Source organism: Antedon mediterranea, chromosome 7 (genome assembly GCF_964355755.1).
Source record: "Antedon mediterranea chromosome 7, ecAntMedi1.1, whole genome shotgun sequence".
In the NCBI taxonomy this organism is placed as follows: domain Eukaryota; kingdom Metazoa; phylum Echinodermata; class Crinoidea; order Comatulida; family Antedonidae; genus Antedon; species Antedon mediterranea.
In genome coordinates this window covers 5,694,309-5,716,239 of record NC_092676.1, presented here as the reverse complement: position 1 = coordinate 5,716,239, position 21,931 = coordinate 5,694,309, and the positions used below count along the sequence as shown (strand labels likewise).

Here is a 21,931-nt window from a genome sequence, read left to right as displayed (position 1 = left end):
CTTCCGTAAAATAAAACATTAGTGTGAATGTGACTTTAGTTTGTTTCATGATATTATTAGCGGAGTGATCGATAACTTTAGTTTGTTTCATGATATTATTAGCATAGTGATCGATAACTTTAGTTTGTTTCATGATATTATTAGCAGAGTGATCGATAACTTTAGTTTGTTTCATGATATTATTAGCAGAGTGATCGATAACTTTAGTTTGTTTCATGATATTATTAGCAGAGTGATCGATAACTTTAGTTTGTTTCATGATATTATTAGCAGAGTGATCGATAACTTTGGTGGGTAGGTCAAGATCAATATTGAATATGTAAAACGTGGCAGGCAATATTTATAATAATGGTAAATACTGCAATTTGCAAAATTAGTAAAAGTAAAACGAACAGAACGCATTGTATCACTCTTTATTATACAAAATATTCCAATCTTCTATCGTCTAAAAACCGAAGTATGGCATATCTCGGGTCTATTCTACAGTCGCCGTACATATAGATGTCGTTATCATTCCTGAATGGGTTGCTATAAGCTGGTAAAAATCAGAACGCTAGTGATAATATTCATAATCGTTTTGATTTTTACGATCAACCTTACAACTTAATGGGCAACATTAACTATTGGAAGTTTCTACTGCATATCATCAATATACGGTATACAATATACAAATGTAAATGTTCAAATGTTGACAAAATTATGAAATGTTATGTGTACACGTTTTAGAGATACTTGAGATACAAAAACGTAGGAGAAGGAAAGGATGATAATAAACAATAAGAAACAGGACAGTAACAAGGAGTTAACTATAACTCCTTATATAAAAAAACTCCTTATTAAAATTATAATAATATATAAAACGTCAACAAAACAAACTTTAAACAAAGATAAAACAATCTTTGGATAAATTTGTAAGTTATATAATGAGAACTGTGTAAGCCATGCATCAATTATGGGGTCCGAACGAAATAACATTTGATAGTAAAACAAAACAGATGAAATAAACTAATACATATTATGAGGTTATACGGTACAAACATAAAACAGTGTTTAAATAATACTTTACTATTAAAGATGTACTGTCCCCAAAAACATGAAAAATGAAGATTTTACTTAAAATAAGACTTTTAATAGGTTATTTTGTAGTTTTAATAAAGTTAATTGATTAACCTGTTCCGGCACGGTTCCGGTCCGGCGAATCGAACGCCAATCTTTCGTTTTCACGACGCTCCACGCGGCCAAGCACCAATCGATATGCGCGTAGCCGCGTAAAAACGAAAAATTGACGTTCGATTGGATTTGCCGTCGCCGGACCGGAACCGTGCCGGAGCAGGTGTGAAAGGCCCTTAAATGACTTCAGTAGAAAAACGGGGAAAAAACAATGTTTTCACTTATAAAATAAATAAATAATATAAATAAACCAAAAATCCTATGGCTGGCAGCCAATTTGACTATTTTTGCTTTAAATTACAGTCTTTTTCAGATAAATAATTTTTTTTAATCCAATTTTTGGTCAAAATGGATAACTATTATGTGACATTAAAATGGCATATTCAACCAAAAATTGTGAAAAAAATATATATATTTTCAGCGGGACATTACATCTTTAATAGTACTTACTAAATCGCGTATATAACACAATCTACCTCCAAGTAAAGAATAACTTCAATCAGATCGCTGTACAATTATCTACGCCCTCCTCCACTCTCTTATTATTATTTTGGACGCTAATTGGGTTGTATCCAACTGAACATTTTCGTTCAAATGTTGCCTATAATTAAAGACCACTTTAAAATAAACTTATTAATGCATTTTCAAGTCAACAGTCATTGTGAAAATTGGAGGAAAAAAATCACACAAATGGACAGCAGGACAGATAAACCAACCTGATTACATTTACCCTCATCCTTCTAATGCAAAATAACCATTTTGATAAAATCTTTATTTGACGTCTAAATATGGTAATTTAAAGACCATCTCTAGTGCCGGTCTTTAGTTGGAAGGATTATAATTAGAGACATATAGAGCTACTATAAGTCTTTAAATAGACGGAGACATGTTATACATTTAATTTTTTAAGAGCATCAAACAAAACAAAAAAGGCGCAAAGTAGTTGAACAGAGTCATTTTTCTTATTAACGTCAACACAACGTATATATAAGCCAAGACAAAATATCAAAGTACTGTACACAAGGACTTATTTCCAACAGGATTAAAGTTGTGACACAGGAAAATGAGAATAATGTTAGTGCATTGTTATCAATTATGCACATAGCAAAATGGATTTGATAATGACCTTAACATATTTCACTAAAACATTAACATGCTTTTGCTTAAATTTTATTGGCTGAATCTTCATTTACCGTTGTCAGTCGTTGATTGGCTGACGTGGAAATGACGTTCCACCTGCGTATTTTTAACTTTGTTTACGACGATCGTTACTTCATCAAATCCATTATGTTATATGCATAAGTCATAATAACACCTAAATTCATATTAGAAATACACATGTGATTGTTATACCTGCGTCAATTTTATTTCTTACACTGATTTACACTTGTATTTTTTTTTCTGTTAATTTGAACTCCTGCTTACCAATCAATTTTGTTTACTTTTAACTACTTCCCTACCTAAAACTGAAACAAAATAATTTTTCTTTTAATTAAAAGAAAAACATAAAAATAATCGTCATAAGCTTGTTTTATATAGATATGAATCAAAATGAGCCATAATGTAACGCCCTCTATACATTATTAAGAATATAGCAATAATTTTGTTCATTCATTGTTTTCTAACTTTGCAGATACCACCTTCTCACATTTTTTTGTTATTCGCTTAGGCCTAATTGTAATTCCAAGAAACTCTTTTTTTTTATGGTTCAAAGTTGGTATAAGTTAATTTCATTGGCCATTAATGCCTACAACATTTTTTTAAACCCTTAACATTTGAAAGGATCTCTGTCGGATATACTCTTTATATCATATCTATGACCCTTTTTTTTGTGCTCCGAAATAACCGGTTAAATCATGGGTGATAGTTGAAAAAAAATCGTTAGAATCACCCAAAATGCAATTGGTCCTGGCGGTTAATTCAAACGTTACTGCCGTGTGTCAATAACCGTTATTTTGTGTTGCAGCTAAAAGTTTCCCAGCGATAACCGGTTAAACGGCGTCTAACACCGAATTGAACAGGTTATTTTGCGCTGTCACCACAAATTTGTCCTGTTTCTACTCCTAAGAAAATGGAGTTAATTTATTCACACCGATTTTAACCGGTTATGTTGATGCAGCAGAAACAGTAGATAAAGTAGACTAAGAAATGATTAATGTTGTTTGTTAATGATTTTTACTACTTTTGTAAGATTTTTTATGCGAAAAACATAAAGAGTATTTAATCAAACTTCCGATTATATTATATACTGTTATTCGACCATTATTATTATTATTAGTATTTATTATTACTATTAAAACAGCATTACGAAAACCATTTTGATTTGTTTTATAATTTTAGTTATCAAAAAGGAATTTTAAAATACAGCTATATCGTGAGCTTGGTCGATCCTGTTTCGCCAATGCTACCACCTGCTTTTAGACGATCACGCGCATTGCTCCACACGGTATATCAAGATGTTTTCTGTCTTCTGTTGCTTCTATACTAGTCTAGTAGAAAAGTAGAAAGAAGGGGTTACCGTGCACCCCATGATGTATTTTTTAACGTAAATTTTTGTAATCCTGAATTTGTTGATGTTCCCAAGACGAAATATTGTATATATACAGTTTACCAAAGTTCGTATACTCACTCAAATTATAGGGCCCGGCTTAGTTTTTACCCAGGTAAAGCTTTTTCCAAAAAAAATGTGATGTGCTCATTTGGACATGATGAAGTCATATCACTATACCATTTGTGGGCATATCACTACCATTATTTGGGCATACCACACCTTTTGTGTCAAACTAGTTTGATAGTGTAGACAGAGCTTTACATTCACACGGACGATGACGATTTTTAAAATTAATAATGAAAATCATAATTATTAAGACATGAATAGTAGGCCTACAGGAAAACTATGAAATATGGTTGAAAAAATTGCAACAGAATTTATTTCACCACAATGCATTTCTATAAGGTCCCTATATGAACATATTAAAAGTCTAGAAAAATCCAGGTAGGGGAAATAGTTTTTTTTAAACAAAATGGCCGCCAATGTAGAAAATGCCTAAAAAAAGACAAAAAAACATAAATAGTAGATCTAATTACCACTTTATAGCGGTTTTTACAATGATTTTTATATTTCTTTACAGTTTCGAAGATCTGAACTACAATATACACATTATTTTAAGTGCTGTTAATTAGAAAATGGCCGCAAAACAAATGTTTAAGTATCTAGATATATCTCTATTGTTATAATACATAAAACGCAGTCCTTTCTATGCTTAATGCATAGGATTACGGTGTCTATATAATAAATCAGTTCATTTACATTTGTACTGTTATTAACAATATATTACAACATATGGTGGTGCCAGTGGGGAGGGGTATAGGGATGGGAGATCATATGGGAAGGGTGAGGGAGTCTATTGGTGGGGAATTGAGCATGTGCTGATGCCGTGGCACTCTTAAAAAATAGTGGAGCAGCAGTCCAAACCATATTTTCTGCAACTGCAATTCATTTTACTACAACCTTATTTCAGGTACATCTAATCAACTTTAATAGTTTCTCTGGTGCTGGGAGTAAATTTGTCATCAATACTTTCCATCCCTAGTCTGTGGGTTAAAGAGTATTTCCTATCCACTGCTATACCTGGTAATAAAGACTCACGAAATAAAATTTTGCAGCAAGGGAATAGATTTGCTTTTTGCAACTTTCTCAAAGAAAAGTAGGCTGTCTAAAGTCTCCATTGACTTCCCTCCATATATAGCTACCAATGCCAAATTCCTGATGCAATGTTTTCTCTTTTTTTGGAAACTGTTTGGTTTACAAAATTTGACATACAACTCCAACTGTGATGATTTTTAAGACTAACACCTTTTCCTAAACCAAATTTACTTACGGCCCATAATTATAGCCATTAAACACAAGAGTTTACTCTGCCTTCAAATAACGTAACAAACATACATGGTACATAATAAATGTCTTGAAATGTTGCTGTTTCGGGCCAAGAGGTTTGATGTAGCAGTGCTCCCCCATTGATAACATACAGTGGGCAGTGAGATGAAGGTTTCTGAGTAGTCTAGCAGTGTGTATGGAGTCAATGGAGTAAAAAAGGGCTGCAGGAAAAGTACAAGGTTCTTTTTCAACAAATGATGCATTGTGTATGACTGTCTCACATAGCCATCAATGATGAAATAGTATATGTGAGGGAATGTGCACTGCTTCTCTATTGATGAATATGGTTGATTTTGACCCATGTGTAATAATATGTTCTTTCCTCTTAAATTAATATTCTGTCACGGTTGCTTCATTCATTGATTTAATACTGTATGTTCTCGATGGGGGAGCACTGTGAATGCATGTAAAGTCTTTCCTTGGTGTGAAGCTCTGTAAAAATTAATTTGCTTTTTATAAATGGAATCCAGGGATGTGTTGCTACATCCCATCTATTTGGTAAAAAAAAGGTGTTAGTCTTAAAAAGTCATAACACCTGGGCAGTAGTATGCTTACAAACACTGTAAAACCAAACGTCTCCAAAAAAAAAGAAACCATCGCATCAGAGGAATTGGCATTGGTAGCGCTATGGAGGAATACGTTCTGGGAGAAAGTAGCAAAAAGCAAAACAGCACTTGAAATAAAGTCTATTCCCCCCAACAACAAATGCTGCAAAATGGCATTCCCTGCGTGTGTATATTACCATGGTACAGCAGTGGATAGAAAATACTCTTCAACCCACAGACTGGGGGATGGAAAGTTACAAATGGCGTGATGTGTCCATTGATGATAAATTTACCACCAGTTACCACTGTTTGTGACGAATACCACGGCATCATCAGCACATGCTTAATTCCTACCTATAGACAGAGGATGATAAAAACTGGACAATGAAAATGAATGGATTAATAGATTGTAAGGTTGTATAATTCTATTGTAAATGAACTGTTTTATTAGACACCGTAGTCCTGCATTATAATGCATAGGACTACGTTGTCTGTTATTATAACCGTGGTGATATCTTGATACTTAAATGTGTGTTTTTGCTGCTAAATAGCACTTAAATTAATATGTATATTGCAGTTTAAATGTTTGACACTAAAGAAATATAAAAAGCATTATAAAAACTGCTATCAAGTGGTAATTAGATATACAATATATGTTTTTTGTTCATTTTTAGACATTTTTCACCATTGGCGGCCATTTTGTTTAAAAAAAACCTATTTCCCCTACCTGGATTTTTCTAGACTTTTAGTATGTTCATATAGGGACCTTACAGAAATGCATTGTGGTGAAAAAAATTCTGTTGCAATTTTTTCAACCTTTTACTGATTCTGAGCATATCTTTCCTGTACTAGAACGGCATTGACGTTTAATGTAGGTTTGGTTGGTTTCATGGGTACAGTTATCGCTTAATTTGGTGTAAATAAATGGCGATAATCTTGTATACATGAAAACATATATAGAAATAAACATCAACATACACTTGCATTGGTTTTACACTAAAAAATGAAATACAGTACTTTTGAAAAAATCAATTAATAGCACTAGATGTGAACTCTTCACTTTGACGGAAACGATAATAATAATTTGAAAATGGTCGGTCAAAATATGTGTAGTTTTCTCTATCATCTCATATAAAAACACAGGAATGTTCTTCACTAAATGTTTTTCGAAATAAAGCAAATATTATATAAAGCACAGTATCAAAATTGTATTTTTTTTTGCCAAAAGTCAATTTTTTGGGTGGGAGCTTACGGGAGGTAGGCCTAATTTAACATACAAAAAATCTAATGTTTAGCGGCGGCTTACGGAAGTTCAACTGTAGTAGCAAAAGATGAATATAACATATGGGATTCGAACCTGCCCTCAGGAATTACGTAGGCCTACCTTAGATAAGGATAAGATGAATATGGCGTTTTAATAGTTTTAATAAATTAAACGCGCAGTTGAAATACATGACAAAATAAAGAAGGCGTGCTATTTATAATTTCGGCCCATATTTAAAATAAAGAAAACTCGAGATTTTAATTTTAATTTGCATTTGTGACGATAAGCATGACCAAATAAAATAAATCTTCTTTTTTTTTCTTAAAAGTTTCTTGAAAATAAAGTGGTAACTTGGAGAAAATGTTTGATTCGGAAATTTTCTAGTCCTATCGGAAGGATGATGAGTAGGCATATGGGGTTCTAATAGTTTTAATCGCCACATCCCCCCCCCCCCCCACCAACCCCTTTCCATATAAAGATATTTTATAAAACCTAAAACTCCATTAAATGCACTCACACTTGCGATGGGTGTAAATATAAAAAAACTCTGTATAACGACTTGAGCACTTTTGTGGATATGTGCGCTCTATAAATCTTATAATATAACACCTAAATAAATCCCTGTCATTTGATTGGACGATTGTGGGTTACATGGCGTGCAATAGTACGCCTTAATAAACGATCGTTTAATAGTATTTTTTGTGTGTACGAAAAAAATAATCTTTTCGCGTTTGGAAAAAAATTTGTTTATACTATTGCTTTTGAAAATACAAAAGCGCCACCTATTTTGTACTTTCGCCGCGAAGATTGAATGTTATGATTGTTTCGCGATATAAGTACATTTTTGGAGAGATATATCAGGGAGATGTAATCGTTTTAGCATAGAATTGTTAGGTCGTTTGTTGACATAATTAACACTACAGTAGTGCTTATAAAATCCTTATATTATGTTTTGTATGTGTGTGTATGTTTTAATCAATGTGAATCAAATGTAGACATTGGGCTAGGCCTACCTTTTATTTAATTCAAATGACAGGAATCTATTTAGATATATAAAACAAATAATGAATGTTTTATATTCGTTGTAATGGTACAAATAATGGCATTTGGTGAATGATAAAAGGTTATATATCAACTCGGTTTCACCTCGTTGAAATATATAACCTTTCATCATTCACCTCATGCCATTATCTGAACCATTACACTCATAAACATTCATTATTTGTATATTATTTTACTTATCTTATAACCTTGAAAAAGAAAATGTTTTGTTGATTGTAGTGGGTTACTATTATCACTATCAATAAAGCATCAATAAAGAAAATCAAATAAAGTCTCCACCAATTTAATGGATGAACACAATTGCTGATCAAAATGTAACGGTACAATGTTTTTGAAAAATGACACGTTCGCAAGTTGAAATCACAAGACACGAATTGTATAGTACGTTCGTTCGCGAGATATGAATAATATGATCGTGACGTCATGATCTAAGTTGAACGCTGATCTAGACTGCTTGATTTATAATGCTAGGAGACGACCTGTTATTGGCTCGTTGTTGGATGCGTATGACATTTTTAAAATAAACAAAAATTTGAAAAACGAGGTGGCGTAATTCGAATTCTAGATGATGATGAAAATTGACACAAACAAGTAAAGATTTAACACAAAACTAATTCCTTTTAGAAATGTGAATAATTGATCGTAGTTAAAATATTCATTGCCTTAATACAACATAAATATAGTTAAAATTATTAGTAATGAAACATAATATTCAATAAACCAAAAATACATATATAATTTTATATATCAGAGGTAAAATGTTACTACATTAAAATATATAACATAATAAAAACAACGAAGGACCAAACTTTTATATTTCAAAACAGTTATTTACAAGGATACAAAAATAAAACATCTCTAGAACACAGCATTCCACAAGATAAAACAACGCCCTCTATTGTTCAAAAGCGCCCTCAATTGATCAAACATCTTCATCAATTGCCCTAACATCAAATTAATTAATAATTAATGTAAATATAAATTAATTTTATTATATTTTAAATGTTATTGTTTGGTATTAACCTCTTTAAATCTACTTCCCCACTTCAAAATTGTTAAATTAATCAAACTTTAAAATGAAAATGACAAATTATACCTGTATTTTTAAGTCATAATTATTTAATAAGATGATTTAAAATTTTATTCAGTACATTGCTATTATTTTTATATTATAAATTAATTATTCTTAAGTTCGAGATCCATATTTTAATAATAAATATCATGCTAAAAACGTATTCTTTCTCAAAGCACCTTAAATGTACACAACTATACTGGGTTTGTGTATGTTTATTAACCAAACGGCAAACTACTGAACAATGCTTGGGTAACAATGGCTGAATAACAATGGAGATACAAATAAGTAAAAAGCTAAATTAAAACGATATAAAATAAACAGCCAGGAAGCTTTCAGTTAAAAATCATCATCGGTGCTAGTGTGAAGGTAGACTGGTTTTTATGTATATAGCCAAGCACCTTTAATAGAGTTCACTTTTGTTACTTTTTATTTCTATTTGATATTTTTACTTTTATTTGCTAATTAGACTGGTATTATTACGTCTGGTACCGCAAATAAAAAAAAAATATTAAGGTACTCCTCATAAAACAGCCTATTTAGTGCATTAAAATGTCTGACTATTTCTATGCAACACATCTTTTAAATTTTTCACGTAAAGTTTTAGAGTATTTTTTATTTGGTGTTTGTTAATGTAATGTAGCTGATAAACTACTTTAAAAATTGTAAAGCAATCAGCGTATTTCCAAAATGTATATTAACCTAAATAGTGCTTTAAAAAAACAAACCATTTATTCTATAGAGTCTAGCAAACAAAACACTAATTTAGCATATCAAATACTAAAGTTTTACAATTTTTTGTTATATACAGTAGTTTGGAAAAATGTAAAAATCTAGTGCACCTTAATGCTTACACGCTATACAAATAAACCTATAAAGATATATTGTCCCCCTAAAAAAAAATATTGCTTACAATACATTTGTTGAATTTTGAATAAATATTGAATTATACAAATTATAAAAAAACTGTAATTGAAAGTCGAATTGTTTGGTTTTGGGTTAAATTGAATTAAGTGAATAACCTTATTAAAACTGCAAAAGTGTTTGGGGACAACACATCTTTAAAGAATTTTTGTGGAAATTATTATACGGTAATTGAAAAATTGACTCCATTTACATACACTAGACAATTTTAAAAATTATTTACAATATTATCCAAATATGAATACACCACATATAACAATCATTGGAAGGTCAGATTTGTTCAATTAATTTGTGATTTTTAAGTCATTTTTAATTACTGTAATCATTTAAAACACCTTGGATAACCTTTCTCCATCATAGCTATGACATCATATTAATTATCCTATGACATCATAATAATTATCCTATGACATCATACTAATCCCATGACATGATATTTCCAATTATTCTATTACATTATATCAATGTCATAACATCATCTTAATAGGCCTACTATGACATATCCTTTGGCATCATATTAATTAATGACATCATGTTAGTCCTATGACATCATATTAATACTGTACTATGACATCATATTAATACTATGACATCATATTAATACTATGACATCATATTAATACTATGACATCATATTAATACTATGACATCATACTAATTATTCTATGACATCATATTATTTATTCTATACATGATCATGACATAAAATAAAAATAAATGTTAAACTGAAGATGTGTATCTTAAAATTATTAAAAACTATTTTGGGAATACTTACATGGATAAACTGATTATTTACAGTACAGTACTGAAAAGCCTATAATTTATAAATAAAACCCCTATCAAGTAAATAGAACATCCTCTGATAAACTAATCTTAGGTATTAAGTTTCTATTGTGGTAAAAAAAATATGTTTATCCAAGTAAGTATAAGCCTAGACTCAATATCAGTCCTAGCCTTTTTGTTCTTCTTTGTATAATTTTTCGAAAATAAATGAATAAAATTGCACGAATGCATCTTGGGTAATCGTTATCTCAGCTTCTTCTCGATTGGTTAGGATTGAAAAGTTTCTTCATTCATAATCATCTTTTAAATTGCGTAACAATGAAAGAGCTAAGACTAAGACGAAAAGCTGCAAAAGAAAAACATAGAATTAGTCAAAGGAAGAATAATGATGGACCCTCATCGGTGACCTCACAAGGTGGAGAGGAGTTGAACCAACAGGTATACATATATGTCACATTGAGGCTTAGTTACCCAGATAAGTTGTTAGTTAGCCACAAAAGTGAGCGATAATTGGCCCATGAAACCAACTTATGCGGGTAAACAAAGCCTGAATGGAGCCATACAGAAGGTGCTTGGTTCTTAGAAAGTCATGCAAGCTGGGAGGTATGGTGTCTTCCATTATGGTTCTTTCATGTGTATACATACATGCTGCAAGTGATACTGTTCTTCAATGCACCTGACTTGTTCATGTCACATGCAGGTTGATTACGTCTAGGCATCATTATAGCATTTGCACAATTTTTCAAGGAACATTCGTCGGAGTTATATTCATGCAATCGAGCGATACACGGCATAATGGTGAAGGGTTTCGGACTAGCATTTGAAAGGCATGTGTTCGAGACCTGTCTGAGCCATTGCTTGTATCCAAAAAAAGAGACCGGAAAATTACAAGAAGTTATCCACATAGTGCAGATATCCAAGATATTTACTCTCATTGCCTCGTCCTTTGGATAAGATGTAAAGCCATTGGTCCAGTGTATGTATAATAAATAATAGAGAACTTGGTATATAATTATATAGGAAGATAATAGGAGCTGCACTGTAGAGAGCCTAATATGAATTTCACTAGGTTAAAGTCAAACTAAAAATCATTACTACATTTATATTTAAATATATTCATTTGTCCTACTTTAAAAAACTGTATGCTGCGGTGGTAATCGTACCATTGCACTTGAAAGGCATGGGTTTGAGAACTGTCTGAGGCATTGCTTGTATCCAAAAGAGAGATCGGACAATTACAAGGAGTGCGGATAACTAGCAGATACAAGATACTCATTGCGCCGTCCTTTGGATAAGATGTAATGTGATACAGCTTCACACATGAAGCGTATGTGATGTTGTATCATAGACCTTAACCTAACCCTAACTTTCCATGATACAAGCATCACGTGTGAAACACATGAGATGCTGTATTACGGAATTTGCCAATTACACTGGACAAAAATTGTCATATGAGGAGATACAACACTTTAGAATTGGGTTTCTTGCATTTTAACGTCTTACTTATTCATCACATTTAAAAGGGTGTATGTCGCAGTATTAACCATGCTATCCCAGCATTCAACTTATGCGTGTGCATTCATGCATGCAAGGTAGCAATATATACCAAATAGCATATTAGCATCGTGTGTCGCGCATATATGTGCTGTTTTCGTATGTTTTATCATCGGTTGGCGCAAGGATTGATCGGTAGTTACGAGGACTTCGAACGTAAATGTACCGATCATTTCTCAATTTTGCCAGGAAAATGGTTGTTATGAAAAGTGTGTGAACCTGCAAGAAAACAACTTCTTTTCTAACCAAACTAAAATAAAAATACCTAAAATTATGATTATTTTATTACTTAATGGATTAAATTGAAGAAAACAAAAAAAAATTTTTTCGTTTCATATTTTTCTTTAATGGGGAAAACTCACTATTTAATTTCAATACCATATCAAAATCATTCAATTAAACGCAATATGTTTGAAAAGTTTGTCATTTTGAGGGTTGTAAAATATGGTCTCTTTAGACATTAGGAAATAACACCCCTACCCTCAGATACGCATATCTAAAAGTTTGTATCAACATAATATAAGCAAATATGTGTGCATATTTTTATTCTTAATCTTAGATGACAAAGGTAAATTTTCTTATGATAGAAAGAACTTGTTTAATAAATAAAGTTTCAGTTTTCACTTAAGCACTCTTAACTTAAGCAAAACATTGATATATAATAGTTAATAAAAAAAAATCTATTTCTGAAAAAAAATCTTATAACCCTGACAGAAAAAGAAGAAACAAAATTAGTTAAATAATAGAATTTTGTTCCGTCTATATATGATTTATTTGATCATTTACCTGTAAAACTGCAATTCCTATACCAATACCTCCAATTATCCACAAATTATCAATAAAATATTCATATAATGTATCATAACATCCCTATAAAAAAGAAAAATTATTCAATGTACTTAGGATGTATGTATTCATATTTTATACATTTATGAATAGACATATAATACTATTGGTTGTCATTGCATACTAATTTCACAACTCATTATGGCAAGTAAAAAAAAAAATAATCTTTTGGTCTTTAGTGCAGCTAAAGATTGTTTATTAATGGTTTTAAATTTAAGGTTAATGGTCTAGATTTGGAGGATGTTGTCCCCCCCCCCTCCCCCTCTGCCGATAATCACAGAAGTTTTCTGATATTTCAAGACTATATATCACTATGTATTTGATGCATTTTTAAAATAAAAATTAATAGCACCCTCTAGCACGTCCCTCTATTGTTTGGCCATGCTTTAATAAAGTTTCATTTTTTAGGTCTATTTGGAACAAGTGGCCTTTAATTCAAGACTATATATCACTATGTATTTGAAGCATTTTTAAAATAAGAATTAATAACACCCTCTATTGTTAAGATAAAACTTAATAGCACCCTCTATTGTTAAGTTAAAACTTAATAGCACCCTTTATTGTTTGGCTATGCTTTAATAAAGTTTCATTTTTTAGGTCTATTTGGAACAAGTGGCCTTTAATTCAAGGCTATATATATCCAGGCTATGTATTTGATGCATTTTTTAAATAAAAATTAATAGCACCCTCTATTGTTAAGATAAAACTTAATAGCACCCTTTATTGTTTGGCTATGCTTTAATAAAGTTTCATTTTTTAGGTCTATTTGGAACAAGTGGCCTTTAATTCAAGGCTATATATATCCAGGCTATGTATTTGATGCATTTTTTAAATAAAAATTAATAGCACCCTCTATTGTTAAGATAAAACTTAATAGCGCCTCTATTGTTTGGCTATGCTTTAATAAAGTTTCATTTTTTAGGTCTATTTGGAACAAGTGGCCTTTAATTCAAGACTATATATATCCAGGCTATGTATTTGATGCATTTTTTAAATAAAAATTAATAGCACCCTCTATTGTTAAGATAAAACTTAGCACCTCTATTGTTTGGCTATGCTTTAATAAAGTTTCATTTTTTAGGTCTATTTGGAACAAGTGGCCTTTAATTCAAGACTACTTTATATATATCCAGGCTATGTATTTGATTTGTATTTGAGTTTATTTGGAACAAGTGGCCAATGTACACGAGAGTTGGGTAAAATATTTATCAGACTTACTTCACTATTCATGAAATCATTCGGTGATCCAGCATAGCATGCCTCTCGATCTATTGGTTCGACTGACTCATTATTTATCAATTTTTCAAGAGAACCCTCTTTCGTTGTACAACAGGAGATTGGAAACGGTGTTGATGCATTCATTTTCGCTTTACTCCATGCCGACGTTTCCCAGTCTGTGAAGTTATTTTTTCCGCAGCATTTCAACTGAAAATATGTTTTCTCAATGTTAGTGTAATCCTTCCAAATATCGCATAGCAATAACGTCAGATAGAGGGCGGTAAAATAAAAGAGAGAGAGAATGGAGGAGACAACATGGAGCACATGTGATGCACTTTGTGTATTGAGGACGATTAGAAATAAAACCGTACCAACCACAACGATCAAATGTGTGTTGTCATTCATTCATGTCGGAGTCCAAAACATAATTTAAACCAACATCATTTTATCAACATCATTATGGTAAAAAACTAGACACCCTTGGGAAGACGTATGGTTTTCCAGAAATCCTGGAATTTTGAATGTATTTTTAATAGTAAAAAAGAATTGGGGCCATTTAGACCTCAAGAAAAGGCTGGTATTGGGGAGAGTTTTCAGACAGTTTAGTATTGGGAGAGTCGACTGTAGTAATATTTATTAGGTTATTGGGAATGTCGACTGTAGCAGAGTAATATTATATTCTTGCATTTTTTTATTAGAAGGTATGACCAATGGTTAAATGCGAATGATCTGAGACAACCTTATAAACCTGGTTTTGAGGTTTTGAAAAAGTAAGTTTAGGCAGCTGGTAAAATTCTCACAACTTTGGTAGTGACACTTACTGTAATATGGAGGGCATCGATAGAAGTAGTGACATCATCATAACCATCAAGACCATACTCTTTCTGTACTGAATCATCCAGTTGATCTCCTACATACTTCTCCACCTCAGATTGGAAAGCAAAGACCAGAATAACGCAGACAATCTCCACAAGTAGCAGTAACAGTACAACAATGAAATACTGTATTTAAAAAATAAAGAATGCTAATGGTGTGCAAAAATAAATTGATTAGCTGGAACAATAGACTCACTGCATGTTGTTAATTGTTTCTTGTCAAATATGACTACTTTTTACTTATCAAGCACTGTCTACACTATCAAACTATTTGACAACAAAGAATTTCTTATTGGTGATCTATATTGCTATTGCTTAAACAAAGTGTGATGTGCCCAAATATGGTAGTGCCGAAATGGACATCATGTCGATTATATGGGCACATCACATTATTTTGTCACATAAAGTTGTATAGTGTAGACAGAGCTTTATACTACTTTATGTATCTTTATCATAGTTTAATGCAATAAAGAATAAATAACACCAAGAATCATTCTAATTTATCAGATTGTTTCAAAGACATTAGACAGCAAAGTTATTTCCACCTTTGCATTATTGTGTAGTAGAATAAAAATATTCGGTCACAAAGTGGTATTAAGCTCTGTCTACACTATAACATTTTTTATGTGACAAAAAAATGTGATGTGCCCATATATGGACATGATGATGTCATATCACTAACATACTTGAACACATCACTACCATATTTGGGCACATCACATTTTTTGTAAAACTAGTTTGATAGTGTAGACAGAGCTTTTAGTTCAGTAACAATGTAATAACTCGTGATGACAAACATTTTAACAAACTGTTTTTAAATTATGCAAATTATGTGGTGAATGATACCAACTGAGAAATCAATGGGTTTCTTTCTATCCTGTGGTGCATTGGGCAGTACAAACGTCACTACTGGTTTCTGGAAACTGAAGATCCATTATGTCATGACACCACCAAGTGGTACCGGTGACCTCGGTGATCAACTTTTTAATGTCTTAACCAAACTTTGGTACATTATTCATTTGAGAAAATGTATTAACCAAATGTTTGCAATAATCAAAACATATTTTATTTACAAAAACATTGCCCTTTTTTCTGACAGGGCCATTAAACGTAACCAAGATATTCTCTGAATTAGAAATGGGTGAAGTCCTGGTGACTTTAATTTTGACGGCACTATACTAGACTACAGTTATTAGGCCTATTCTGTCTTTGCTGAATGTAATTCCGAGCATGTGCAGAAAGACTTTTCAACTCGATAGCTGCCTAGTCTAATGACATATCATGAAAATTGTAAAGTCTGTACACTGGTATTAAAGTCATGTATTTACACAGCAGGTTGAGATAAGTCATTATATCAGCCGTATTTCAATCAATAATCCTGAGAGGTAAATAGGAGCGCTACACATTAAGAATCAGAACAGAGAACACAAAATACTATTATTAGTTGAATAGTCCGATTAAAACCATAGTTAAAGTACAGTACTTCCACAATTCAACCTACATCAGCATTATTGTGCAAATAGATTTTTTAGGATATTGTAAGCTGGTTTTATGGAAGTTGCTGTTGTTAATTTCCTGGTGAAATTTGTCTTTTTGTTTTGTATGTTTTGTATATGGATGTACTATCTGAAATAAAGGAAATGAATTAAACATTAAATCTATACATACTATATCAATAAACACAATTTCATCTTACAGTAATTATCATCCATTTTTGTTCATGACAAGCTCCGAAACATCCAATGAAACCCAAGATTGTGACGAAACCTCCAACGCCTATCAACGTATATGCTAATACTTTAAGGGAAGGGTGGTAAAACAACGTCAAAAACTCTAAACTTGTTTTGTCTATCGTCACCCATATTCCAACTCCAAGCAGTATTATCCCAGTTATCTGGAAAAAAGAACAAGAAAAGGAATATCAGGGATCAGAAAATATTAGTAGATTGTCTCCGATATTTACAAAACAAATTTTAAACAACTCTCTAAAACAATTAGCGCCAAAGAATTGACAACTAATTTTAACTGATAAAATAAAAAAATACTTACCCAAAATATCAAATTTGTTATAAACAAAACAATTTTGGCACACGTGCCACACGAAGTGGTTGCCATTGTTTCAACGTCTACCACGCCTTGTTTGATGAATTGGTCAAACCAGACTTTAATCTGTAATTAAAAATAATATGTAATTACAAAAAATGAGAAATAATTAATCATAATTCATGACATTCAATTTAACAAAAACCATTTTTTCAGATAAGAGAACATTAACATATAATGAAATAAGTAATGTAATCATGGTTTATGACATGACATTATTAGTATGTAATCGAGTATAGGAACAAAAGGAAAAATGTACCGTATTCCACAATCCAAAATTATAAGATCAATGTAAAGATATTCCAATAAGTCTGGCCTTTGTAATTATATCCTGTTACATTCATTACATTAACACTCAAGCTCAAGAAGTTAAACTTGTTTATTATTTTATATAGTATTTTATATCTATGACGTAAAGAAAATTGTACCATGGAATTATGTGAACAATAGCGTTTTTAAAATCATGCAATTGTTGACAATAGCATTGGTTTAAGTTAATAGTGTTATTATCTAAAAACTAATCTAGAAAACACCAAAGGATTTGTCTAAATTTCTAAAGATTTTATAATTCCTAGTTTAATGAAACAAATTTGTATTACTTTGCTTTTGATTTACTATTTTTCATAGTACTGTACTACCATACAAGAACAAGCCCATACACAACAGTAGGCAAGGTACCAGGGATAGCACCCTAAATTGCCAGAAGGGGATGTAAATTGTGATGGGATCACTATGACACCTTAGCGTAGTGGTCATGTTTGCCTACCAATTCTACAGTTCTGTGATCAAATCCTGACTTTTGTATAAAAAGAGGACAAGGGGTCACTTTGACACCATGGCCTGGTGGTCAACATGCTAGCCTACCAATTCTACAGTTCTGAGTGCAAATCCTAATTTTGGCACATTTTCGACAAAACAAGATTTAGAGATGTTGAGAGGGATCAAGATTTATCAGGGAAGATTGAATCTTCCCTGGATTTATCTATTTTGTGAACTGAGCATTGTAGTCATATGGTTTATATTAAAATATACGTTTTCCATATTCAATGTGAAAGAAGATCTGAATTGTTTCTTTTTGTTTTAACTTCCATCTGTTTCAAATTAGACACCCTGCATATTAATGAGTGATATAAGAAATATTATCTGAAAGATGATTGGCTAAAATGATAGGCTGAAGCTCATAAATATGTCCAAGTAATAAATATCTATAGTGTAAACAGCTGTTGGCTACTAAGAATGATCAAATACGTCTTTAGTTGTTGTATAGATTTTTAAGTATAGGTTATTTCAATTGATTTGTTCTTCAGTTGAAGATTTAGTGAAAAATTATATTAATTAAAATATAGTATAGTACTACTACATGATAAATAAAGATCAATAAAATCAGACTTTGAATAGGCTATTTTTTAGTTTTAACAAACTTAATCACTTTCGAAAAAAAAAAAAACCCTAAAAAATAATATTTTCACTTATGAAAAAATAAATGGTTAAATTTGACAATTTTTTTGCAGTTTTTCAGGTAAAATAATTGTTTTATCGATCCAATTTTTAGTAAAAGTGAATAACTATATTAAAGTATGTGACATTAAAATGGCATATTCAACAAAACAATTTTAAATTATCTTTTCCGCGGAACAATAAATCTTTAAACCTTGGAAAATTAACTTTTCAATGCCGAGGTGAGGGGGCTTGGTGGATAACATACTTGCCTTCCAATCTCAAGTCAGGGTGCTGTTGGAAATAGTCTAATTCTGAAAAATGTGTGCGCTTTTGCAAAAGTTACTAAACCCATGTTTAGCTTGTAATGAGGACTACACCCTGAATATTGAATAAATGTAAAATAGACTTCTATCATTGAACAAGACCAAATTCACTAGTGCTTAAAGGCCAGGTACGGGCAAAAAAGTTCTATTGATCATACATTCCAATAACTATCAACGATCTATAGTTTCCCCTATGTTTCATAAGTTTTGGGATTTTATTTGTGTTACACCAGTTTGTTGAAAATAAGCACTTTCTTATCAGTGGGAGGAAGTTCAAATTACACAGTAAAATCTCTATTCTTTTATACACAAATGTTGTAAATAGAGAGGCATTTTTAAAAAACTGTGAAAAATAAAACATTGTGGTAAAAAATGTTATCAGATGACTAAGTATAGGCAATATAACTTGAATTTTTAATTTCTAGTATTTTTATTCAACTTCAGAGTTTTATTTTCATGCTTATAGCAAAAATTATCCACCGGATATCCACAATCCGTTTTTTCACCTTCTAGGGAGTCATGAGATTACATTAGGTTAAATTACCTAACTAATGAAAAAAAGTCTTCTTTGTTTTTATAGCAGAATTTTGTATTCGACCATTTTAAGGGTAATTCATGTTTTTTCGTCATGATTTCCATTACAAATATTTTATTTATGTACAATTAACCAGATATATTTAAAATTCATGCCTGTACCTGAGCTTTAAGTCTCTACTGTATTTCTTAGATAGAAAGATCTAATGTTATTCGCAATAGTAGCTTCTCATTTTCAACAGATTTAACAGACACTTGGGTACATCGTCAATTGAGTTACGAGAGGTTGTTGCGCAATTCCGGCAGGATCCAAATACATTCACTTTCTATCATGACTCACTATTCAAAATGTTTACTTTCAGCATACACAGAACTGAATAAACAATACTTAAACCAACACAATGTGGTATGTTGAGAAAAAGGACAAATAGACATCTTTACAATGCTTTTGTTTGAAGTTTAGACAATTCAGTTGTGGTCTCAATAAATGAATTGTTTTTGATTTCGATCTTAACAAATAATCAATAACAGACAGTTGTATGCATTAGTGACGAATATAGAACTACTGTAGGCCTAAATATGTCCCTCAGAATGAAAATTGCAAGATAGCAATTAAATAATTGTGTCCAAAAAAAGAAAGAAAATATCCATCAATTATTGCTATGATTGCGTTATTTTAGTAGTGGTTACTGGCATGTAATGGAGGAAAACTATTAATTTTAATCTTTCAAAAAAGGCAAAATATATTGAGTGTTGGTGATGGTGGGTGGTGGATGGTCACCAGTTTGAGGATGATAACCATTTGTATATCGATCCATATATAAGTATTGTTAGGCGCTCTGTTCTTTGTGAGGTGGTTTTTCGAATGATCGTAAAATCAAAACGGTACTAGGTATGACCAACTAGCGTTCTTGTCACCAACTAGTCATTCATTCACAGAAGTACTGATGTAGTAGCCTATCTGTACGGTGACCATAGAATGTGACCCGAGACATGACTAACTACGACTTTTAGTTGATAGAAGATTGAAAAAATTGTTGTACTGTATGTGGATGTATAATGAAATTATGTCAATAATGTTTACACACTAGGCATATAAATATAGTATTAGTATATGTTTGTTAGTAAAAATAATTTTGAGTTAATAAGAATAAGCTATAATAAGGAAGACGTCATATAAAGACTTGTATAGAATATAATATATTCAAACTCAAACAAAAGAACAGACAGAAATGAGATGTACTGTAGCATAATTGAATAAAGTACATACTAATGATATTAACAACATTTCCCCACATGACATGATAACAACCAACAGGATGCTGATATCATACAACACAATACATTATTAATGCAATCATCCCTCGTTGGAATCAGCAAAGTACAAACACCTTTTGCAAGAAATGCACACAGGGCACTGTCATCCATCAATTAAATCTTAAACACATCATCACACCAAGGAGTATAAATGGGTACTGTATGAATAAACAGTAAAATCAGGAATTCAACAAAGTGTCATCGTAAAATTAAAATACATAAATAAATCAATTATAGGTAAAAGTTGAGAACTCTGTTGCAACTTTTAATCACTTCATATCCCAAATTCTCTTGCTAATAATATAATAATCATAATACCACATTTATATCGTGCCCTTTTCATGAGTGACGAGCACTATTACCCCGGTCATTTTTTTGATCAAAAATGTATGGAAACATACTCCCAATACAGCTAGTAATCAGTGCAAAGTTGTGTCTTGATCTAACTGGGTACCCATTTATTACACCTGGGTGGGGAGAGGCAAATGTAAGTAAAGTGCCTTGCCTAAGGATACAAGCAATGTGGCGATAGTTAGATTCGAACCACGACCTCACGATCTGTAATCCAGCGTCTAACACACTGCACCACACGCCCTTACTTCTGACAACAAAAGTGCTTGCATTTCTAAAAAGAATATTCACTTTAAAATGCACTGCTTTTTTAATATAGTATAATAAAAATATTTTGTTTAAATAAATGATTTATATAAAATACTAAAAGGCCCCACCTTCTAAACTGTTACTGAACTTTTACTTACTTACCAAACACAAACAACTGACTTTTAACAAACAAATGAAAGGTTTTAGTTTTACAATTGATACTAGAAAAATGGGTCAAACTTTCTGACAACCCTTCATGAATAAATATATGACAATTGACTGACTCATCTTCTTTTGTTAAGAAGTAATAAAAATAGACAAGAATATTGGTGTAAATGGGTAGCACACCAGTTTACGCCTGACC

The 21,931-nt window shown here is 31.5% G+C and overlaps 1 protein-coding gene across 4 annotated transcripts in view; it reads right to left on the bottom strand.

The window, feature by feature from the left end:
• Positions 1 to 8,246: 8,246 nt before the first annotated feature.
• LOC140054335 (CD151 antigen-like) overlaps positions 8,247 to 21,931 on the bottom strand; it is a 37,714-nt gene continuing 24,029 nt past the window's right edge. For 3 of the 4 annotated variants that reach the window (XM_072099282.1, XM_072099283.1, XM_072099284.1), the window contains 7 exons: positions 17,300 to 17,419; positions 16,947 to 17,144; positions 15,197 to 15,376; positions 14,376 to 14,582; positions 13,098 to 13,181; positions 12,364 to 12,530; positions 8,247 to 11,103 (listed from right to left, as the gene is read on the bottom strand). In XM_072099282.1, coding sequence (XP_071955383.1) covers positions 12,375 to 12,530; positions 13,098 to 13,181; positions 14,376 to 14,582; positions 15,197 to 15,376; positions 16,947 to 17,144; positions 17,300 to 17,365 — 891 coding nt within the window. In that variant the 5' untranslated portion in view covers positions 17,366 to 17,419 and the 3' untranslated portion in view covers positions 8,247 to 11,103; positions 12,364 to 12,374. The remainder of the gene's footprint in view (positions 11,104 to 12,363; positions 12,531 to 13,097; positions 13,182 to 14,375; positions 14,583 to 15,196; positions 15,377 to 16,946; positions 17,145 to 17,299; positions 17,420 to 21,931) is intronic. The other variant, XM_072099285.1, reaches the window with a different exon arrangement.